This window comes from Notamacropus eugenii, chromosome 1 (assembly GCF_028372415.1).
Source record: "Notamacropus eugenii isolate mMacEug1 chromosome 1, mMacEug1.pri_v2, whole genome shotgun sequence".
Taxonomy (NCBI): domain Eukaryota; kingdom Metazoa; phylum Chordata; class Mammalia; order Diprotodontia; family Macropodidae; genus Notamacropus; species Notamacropus eugenii.
The window spans coordinates 474,918,417-474,927,464 of record NC_092872.1 but is presented as its reverse complement, the minus strand read 5'-3'; the positions used below and the strand labels follow the sequence as shown (position 1 = coordinate 474,927,464).

General features: G+C 44.9%; 1 protein-coding gene across 1 annotated transcript in view; it reads left to right on the top strand.

Annotated features, from left to right (window-relative positions):
* Positions 1–2,176: 2,176 nt before the first annotated feature.
* The window catches only part of PLLP (plasmolipin), a 33,235-nt gene continuing 26,363 nt past the window's right edge, over positions 2,177–9,048 (top strand). Inside the window, exon 1 of the mRNA XM_072632320.1 lies at positions 2,177–2,631. Within this exon, the coding sequence (XP_072488421.1) occupies positions 2,485–2,631 (147 nt within the window). The 5' untranslated portion in view covers positions 2,177–2,484. The remainder of the gene's footprint in view (positions 2,632–9,048) is intronic.

Below are 9,048 nucleotides of genomic sequence, written 5' to 3'. Positions count from 1 at the left end.
AGTTATCCAGCTTTGGTTATTCCAGATCAGCCTCCATTAAGATAGTATACACCTGTAAAATTACATGTGGAGATTGTCTAAATGTATAGATGTCGCTTGAAGGTAGCATAGATAATTTTGATCCAAGATTGAGCTGGTCCTTTGGGGAATTGGAGAAACACTATCACAATAGCTGAGGAGGAGTGAGGGGCAGGTAAGATTTAGATAAACCAAAGGTGGGTGATATCTCCTCTAGTCTCCCAGAGGGTATGGGGCTAGAATTATATCTAACTGCGATCCTTCAAATAACTTTGGTCTAGGGGTATGAGTCTAGGTCACTCCTAGTGGGAAGGTAACCATTAGCTGACACTCACTATCTTCCCCACCAAGGGCTAGTTACACAAAAAACCATCACAGATAGCTAACAGCAAGGAAATTCAGTTATCCAAGCAAAATAGAGAACAGAATTTTGGGAAGTTATACAGATTAGAAATTATAAAAAATACACAAGAGCAAACAGGCTCTTTATTTTTAAGTTTTTAATTTTTTTCTGAGTTGTATGTCAAGAGAATTATTAGCATCCATTTTTACAAGATTTTGAGTTCCAGGTTTTCTCCCTGACTCTCTTCCCTTCTTCATAAAATGGTAGGCAATTTGATATAGGTTATAGATGTGCAATTATGTAAAGCATATTTCCATATTAGTCACAGTTGTGAAAGAAGAAACAGATCAAAAAAAAAAGTAAGTGAAAAAAGTATGCTTTGACCTGGATTCAGAGTCCAACAGTTCTTTATCTGGATATCCATAGCATTTTCCATCATGGGTCCTTTGTATTTGTCTTGGATCATCATGTTTCTGAGAAGAACTAAATCATTCGTAGTTGATCATCATACAATGTTGCCGATATTATATATAACAGTTTTCCTGGTTCTTCTCATTTCACTTTGCTTCAGTTCTAAACCATCTCTTTAGTTGGGCATGAAGTAGAATCTCTTCAACCAAAGAGAAAGGGAATGATCTTACTTAGAGGAAGTCCATTCTCACCAGTTTCCAGAACCTGAAGCAAGTCCAGGGGCATGATGAGGATTGCTTCTCATGCATGTCTACCATTTCAAAGCCTTTTTCTCTCTATCACTTCCTTCGAGGTTCTCTTTCCCCACGTATCTCTGAGGTCTGTCTCAAACAAACTCTGTAAGAGTTTTACATAGATTCATAATGTTGTGCTCAGCATTCTCTATGCTAATCAGGAGTCATATCTCCCTTTGCCTATACAGTTTCAACCCCACCTTCGTGGGAACTGGGTTACACAAGTAACAGCTGATTTGCCCATCTGCATTGGTGGAGGCACTTTCCACTTTCAGAATTCCTCACCCCGATAAAATCATAAACCAAGATTTTTTTATTTGTTTTTAAGTGGACATTACCCAAACTACACTATTAGGACTTGGTCATCGACATCTAGGACTTGAAAGGGAAAGCCTTTGTAGTTTTGAAACAGGAAATGGGGCTGTTTCAGGACTATGACCTGAAACTTGCCCTTCAATTTGAGCAGTATTCTACATACCTGTTCTGGGACTGCTCCTAATACAATTGGGTAATTCTCCTGAGGCTGTACAGAAGCTTGAGACAAAAAGTGTGGAGGCCATTTGTAGACTTCATTAGCAGATTTCATACGGTGAAGTCCTTGACCTAATCCTCTAATAAATTCCTCACGTAGAATCTCCCCAACATGACCCTTGCCTTTCCCCAAGCTTCTAAGTTTCATTATTTTTCTCTTTGAGTACAAGACTTGCTTTCTTCGTAGGCCCTCGTGAATGGAGGACTTTTAGGTGAAATGTTGCTGGGCACTTCAGGGAGGGTAGCACCACATTCTCTTCGAGATTCGTTAATTTCCTGCTATGTGGAAGGCACTTTGCTAGGTGCAGAGGGTTCATAAAGATGCAGCAAGGGGCCTGCCCTCAAGAAGTTTGCGTGCTCAACGAATTTACAGCCAGTCACCTGCCTCTTCTTTCTCTCCCAGGGAACCCCCTAGTTCAGGTAATGCCCTATCCTCTGCCGTAGATCTCCCAATCTGATTTTCCCCTTGCCTGGAGTTTCCATGACGAAATCCTGCCCCAGAGACTCCCCACCAGGGATCTCCAAGCGCAGAAAACTAGGAAAGAGTTAAAAGGGAAGGCTGTGCAGAGAATTTTAAGCATCATCAAGTACCTGTATTTCTCCCCCGCTCTCCTCCCCTCTCTGGATCCCTCCTTCCCTGGCGCCTCCCAGATGCGCGAGTAGGAGCGTAGGGCGGCGCAGTCTGTGCTCTGGGCGCCCGGGAGGAACTAGCGCGGAGCCGGGCCAGTCTCTCGGGGAGAGCAAGCCCCGGGCGCAGCCGCTTCCATCTCCGCCTCCACTTCCACCGCCGCTGCCTGGAGCAGGGACGCGGAGCTCGAAGAGCAAGCGAAGCATCGGTCCCCGCCGTCTTCAACCCCCAAGGTTGGGGGTTGGAGGGCAGCCGGACCCATGGCTGACTTCCCTTCCAAAGTCAGCACCCAGACCAGCACCCCGGTGCAGGGCGGCACCGGTTCCTCGCTGCCCGGTATCGGAGCCCTTCGACCTGACCTCGGCTTCCTCCGCTCTGTATTGGGTGCCCTGATGGTGCTGGAGATCGTGAGTTCGAGCCTCTGTGCCCACTAGGGCCCGCAGGCTGAGTTGGGCGGAGAGGGCTTGAGGGTGGCGTTGGGTACATTTGATCTGGAGGAATATAGAACCCTTACCCCGGTAGCTGGGAATTTGTCTCTGGGAGACGGCCACTGCAGTCTCAGGCAGGGAGGGGGCTGAAGGGGTCGTTCCTGTTCACCTGATTACATGCACTGGAACCAGCTCTCTCTCTCTCTCTCTCTCTCTCTCTCTCTCTCTCTCTCTCTCTCTCTCTCTCTCTCTCTCTCTCTCCTTCTCCGCCCCCCCCCCCACATACTTTGACATAAGCAATACCCTGGATTCTCGACCCAGAACCCTACTCAAGCCGAGGTTTGCTTTTAGCAAGTTCTTCACTTGACATACCCTCTGCAGGGTTGAGTGCATCACCTGCCCATTCTTCCACCTAATACAACCTCATTCTTTTTGCTTCCCACTTGGTCACATCTTAGTACACCTTGGTCTTGCCCCAGTCCAAAAAAAAAGAGAAAAAAGGAAGTACATTTTATTTCCTTCAACCACACACTTCAAACTGTTCCCTGTCCGAGAGCTGTTTTTGTCTGAGGGAGAGGTGTCTGAGGTCACCTAGGGTGGCTTTTTTCTGTGAAGCTATGGAATTAGGTGTACCTGGTTCTTGCTGGGTGAAAAACTAGGTTTGGCTGGTCCCTGGGGCCCCAGGGTAGGTGTGATCCACAGCTTCAGCAGAGGACTTGAAGCTGACCCTCTGCTAACCTGACTTGTTTGCAGTCTGGGGACTTCTTCGTCTCTTTGAGAGGTGATCCAATATGACTGTGGCATGCATATACTAACCTTAATATATACTGGCCCTCAAACCTCTTCCACACATTTCTAGAGTATTATGTAAGCTAGATGATCACCCTCAAAGGATCTTGTAGAAAGAATGTCTGCACTGGGTGGGAACTTGGACTAGATGACCTGGAAAGACCTCAAAGGCCCTTTTCAGCTCTAAGATTCTATGTGTGGTCTGACACCGAAGTACAGAAAGACCAGTTCTTGGAAGCTAGTAGCTTTCAGATGTGAACTTTACTGCTTCTGCTTTACAAGCCAATGGACATTAGAGATTCTTATTGAGAAAACAGAGTCTGGCAGCACAACTTAGGAATTTGCCCCAAATGTCATCCACCCCACCCTCTGCAAACTAGTTCTTGATGACGAATTGGAGGCATGTTACTGTGGACCAGAGAGCTGCTAAGAGTCAGGCAGCCCTGGGGTTTAAGTTCTCCCTCTATGTGACTAGTCACTAGGACACTTCTCAGAGCTAGGCAATTTTCAAAGACTTCTCTCAGAAAAGGTGCCAACCTGCAATGCTGGGAGGAGTTTCCTCAGCAGCAAGCTCCCTACGCAAGTAGAATCAGAAGACTTGTCCCTCTCCATAGTGTAGATAACCTTCCTTGAGGAAGTAGAATTGTTACCATAACAGGATTTATTGCTTCTCTTCAGTGATGGGTGAAAACACAGCCCCAGTCTCTTTCCTTGTCAATGGCTTGGAGACCCCTGGCCCCTTTCGAATGTGATTTTTTTTTTGAATTTCATTAATTTATTTGTTTTCAGTTTTCAACAATCATTTCCATGTCTTAAATTTTCTCCCCCTCTCTTTCCCCCTTCCTGCCTCCCTCTCTTCCCTCCCTGAGATGGCATACAATCTTATATGAGTTCTACACATGCATTCCTATTGAACACCTTTTTATATTAGTCATGTTGCATAGAAGAATTAACACAAATGGGAGAAACCATGAGAAAAAAACAAAACAAAACATAACACAAGAATCTGCTTCATTCTGTGTTCTGATTTCCAATGTGATTCTTCCTGAGCATTCTGGTTACAAGGGAGCAAGTGATGGAGGAGGAAATGGATGTGCTCTAACTTCTGTTATAGCAGTAGCTTAATATTCTTAAGTGTGTTCTAGAGTTCTCATTCTCTGGGTCTATGAATAAAGCTAGGACTCTGCAGAAGAAGTGGTAAGCATGAACTTTGCTCATCTTCTTCTCTGTCACCAGCCAGGGAAACTGAGTTTTGCCAATATAAAAGGGCTTTAGATTTATTCACTTCTTAAACTGCGGCCCACAATTTAAGAAGCACTGAAGGGGTTGCAAGTGGAAAAAGTTTAAGAAGCCCTGCTTTAGAATTTAGTTTTAAGAAAACTCTGACTAAGTCATCAGTAAGGTATGGACACAGAGCACTGGACAGGATGGAGAGCACTGGGAGGTAATAGATAACAGTACCTTGTACTTGGGTACTGCTTTAATACTTTCCAAAGTATATTATGTGAACTTTATAGCAGTCTTGTGAGGTAGACAGGGCTGATACCAATTTCCCCATTTTCCAGATGAGAAAGTAGAGTCAGAGGGCTGAAATAACTTGTCTAAAAACTCACAGCTAATTGACTGTAAAGCTAAAATTTGAATTTGGAGGATCTAGGTCCTAATTTCTGTTTTCCTGCTTACTATCTGTGTGACCATGTGAAGCTTTGGAGGTCAGTGCTTGCCTCTGTAAAATGAGTGGGATGGACTGGGTAATCTCTAAATTCTATGATTTTATCTCAGATTTTAATCTAGAGAAGACTTTATGCGAGACATGATCACTGTTTTCCAGTATTTATTAGACTATAAACAAAAAAAAAAAAAGGAGATTAGACCTGTTCCAGCCAGCAAAGTGGGATCAATAAAGGGATGTTGCAGAAGGGCAGGTTTCAGCTCCATGTAAGGAAAGACTTCCTAACAATTAGAGCTGAATAAAAGAGAAAAGGGAGGCTCTGGGGGTGGTTGGGTCCCCATGCTTGGAGGTCTGGATTCCACTTGTAAGGGATTCCCATTCAGGTATGACATGGACCAGATGATCCCTGAGATCCCAAGGAATTCCAAGATTCTGTAGTTGTCTCCTGGTTGTCTGTCCAGGCTCTTTTACCAAGGCTGTTGTTGCCTATTCTTGTGGAAATGGGGCTTCCCAGTTTCTAACTGGTCCGTGGGCAGTAGGGTGGGTGCTCTAAGGAATTCTGTCCCAGAGCCTTCTCTCTGAGGGGAGGGGAGTAGAGGGGAGGAAAGGGCAGAAGATGGGTTGAACCACAACTTCCTAGGTAGGCTCACCATGTGGAGGATGGGCATGTGTGGGGGAGCAGGAGGTGGCACCTGCAGCTGACTGGTACCTGAAATTAGTGGTGATGAGGTAATGAAATGCTTGACCTGGGGCCTTGAGGTTGTATGTGATCCTCTAGGTCCTCAAGTGGGACCCTTTGACTGACGAGAGCCACACTTGAGGACCTAGAGGGCCACATGTGGCCTCAAGGCCCCAGGTTCCCCACCCCTGAATTAGTTGGCACTTCAAACTCTAAAGAAGGCAAAAAAAGCTGCATCAGGGCTGTAAATGGGGACAACTTGCCTCTCAAGCCTTTTCTTTTTCCCATTGTTTCCTGAGGCTGGTGGTAGTGTAGCCATACTAAATGTCCAGGTTGAAAAATTAGGGTCAAATCTGCCTCTTCCAATGCTCGGTGCCTCCAACCTTCTTGATCACCCCATCAGTGGGAGGCAGAGAATGGGCTCTTCTTGGAGAGGTGATAATCAGCTCTGAGGAATCAGAAAGGAATTGTCTCTGGCTATTCTAGAACTCTGGGCTTTTCTTTGTCCTTCCTGCCCCCACCCCTGGGTCTGGTGTGGTGGTGGTGGTGATGGTGGTGGTTAGAGTCAGACATTTGCTTTGAGCAGGGGTCTGAGTACTTAAGCTTCATTCCAAACGCTAAATATAGATCCTCTTTGGCTGATACATAGTTGTGAATAATCAGTGTTTCTATTCATGCTAGCTGTCCAAATTCCTCAGCCTGGCATTAGAAGTCCTTCATGATATAGGTCAAACCTACTTCCTCAGCCTTCTCTCATGCTAAATGAACTTTCTGCCAGTCAAGTGGGACTGCTTACTGTCTACCAACCATCCATTGTGCTTTTCTGCCTTTGTCCGTCATTCCCTATTGACCCAGACCCTAACCTTTGATTTGCCCCTATAAATGCCTTTCTGAAACCTACCTCATCACCACAGGCTAGACTGATCTTCCCACCTCCTTTCGTCTCGTGTCCTACTTACTTGCCCCCTCCTTTGGCTCAGTGTTGTCATTGTGCATGTATGTCTCCCTAGTTAGATTGTGAGGTATAACCACAAAGCAATGAGAATGGATTCATCTTTTTAGTCAAAAGACCAGAATTTAATACTACTTTGGATGGATTTCACCTTGAAAACTCCATGTACACTAATTCAGGAGAAGCACTGAACGCTGGATCAGGAGTCAAGGAACCTTGGTTTTAGTCCTGCTTTGTTATTTATTAGCAATAGGACCTTGGAAAAGTTACTTCAGGTCTGCAGCCTGTTTCCTCTTTAATCAGACACTGCAGGAATAAACATTGCTGCCCTGGGTTGCGTTGGCACTTGTTGGAGGTAATGAAATGCTTAACCCAATATGCACATGGAAGAGGAAACTTGCATTTCTGAGACTCTTCTTTGGAAATTACCTAAAGCACATTCTTTTAAATCACCTAGGGAGCTGGGGGAGGTATGTGTAGGACAGGCATGAATCCTCAGCTTTTAGAGTTCATGTTTTGGAAATAGCCAAAAGTCTTGGAGATCCGAACAGAGGAATTAGGTATCTCTGGTACTAGTCTTGGGTCAAAAAATGAGGTGACTAAAGAAAGATGGGTCCTCCTATTGGGTTCCTAAAATATCTCTAAAGTCCTTTCCCAAAGAGGAACTAGTTTTGAAAGTGTTTGGGACAATGGTAGCAACTTGGAAATAAGTGTGTAGCCTCCCAAGGTGACTGACTGCCTTGAAGGATATCTTACTCACTTAAATATAAGAATTTCTGGTCTGTTGACTAAAACATCAGTCTTATGACTTTATTGTGATAAGCTAGGGCGGGTTTTTCTCCTGGGATTTGGACAAGAAATTTGTCCCAGGCCCCAGGCAAGATTTGAAAATTATGACTTCCCCCTGTGACCTTTCACAGGAAGTTTTGAATAGTCCAGGTCACATTTTACTTGATTTGTCACAAAATAAATTACTATATGCCATAAGGAATGGGATTATCTGGCATTCAAAATTATAAAAAGTCATCTATATTTAAAAAATCATACATAAAAAGTCACATTAAAAGTATACCCCAGCCCCTGTGTATTGTGCTGTGGGGCAGCTATCTATGTCCCCTATGCTTAGTCTTAACTGGTCCTTCACAGTATTACCTTATGGAGTCCAGTGCAGGCCTTCCAGAAGGTCTTGCGGACTGGGTGGCTAGTCATACCTGCAGTCTGCAGCATAGGGGTGTGCCAGGCTGAGCTGTACTCTGTATCACTGGGCCCCACTGTTTGCCCAGGGTGATAACTGTGTGAATCTGGTATCAGGTTTAAATCCTGCCCAGCCCAGGTATGCCATAGAAGGCAGGGCCAGCATTCATTCCACTTAGAGTTAGAAGTTCAAGTTTTCTTTTGGACCTGCTGCATCTTTTGATGGCCTAACAAAACAGGCTTATTGTTCAGTGTCTTTGTTATAAGCCTGTGTTCAAAGTCCCATTTTTAATAGCCCAGGAAGGAGGACATTGTGATTGAAGGGTATTAAATGTGAGCTGTACTTTCTCAGTTCAAGAGTCACCACATTTGCTGCCACTGAATTTTATGGGGCTAGAGATGAGATAGGACATAACTTAGCAACCACTCTAAGGCTGGTACTGTGGAAGGAATGTTGCCTGAAGAGTTGGAAGCCCCTACCTGAGACCAGACTGCCACTTACTGCTTGTTTGATTTCTGGGAAAATAATTCTTCTTTCTTGGGACCTCAGTTTGCTCCCCTGTAAGAAGGCTGTTAAATTGATCTGTAAGATCTTTCCTCTCTCTGGCTCTCTGGGATTTGGCTGGAGGAACTCCAAATCAGTGCCCCCTTACCTACTAGGCAGTTGTCCTCTAGAGAGGGCATCTGGTATGTCCCCTACAGTAGCATTTGTGGAGATTCCCTGGAGCTGGGAGTGGGAGTGGGGTAACAATTCATCCCTCCTTGGTTAAGAGAGGCCAGGCTTAAGTTTCTGAATGTGTGTGTGTGTGTGTGTGTTATATACACATCAAACAAATCTTCCCAGGGTCTCAGACATCCTGCCCCATTGTCACCTCCACTGGTAAAGGGATCAACTCATTCAAACCTCAGACCTAGTAATACAAGACCTGTTCTGACATATGTTAGTCCTAGGGTCAGAAATGAGATACCGAGGGCTGATTCTGAAGAACAAAAGACTGATTTGTTGAGTGTTAATGTTGAATTGGATAGAGGGCTAGTCCTGAGAGTCAGGAAGACCTGAGTTCAAGTCCTATCCCTGACACTTAGGGCCGTTGGTGGATGCAGGGTAGG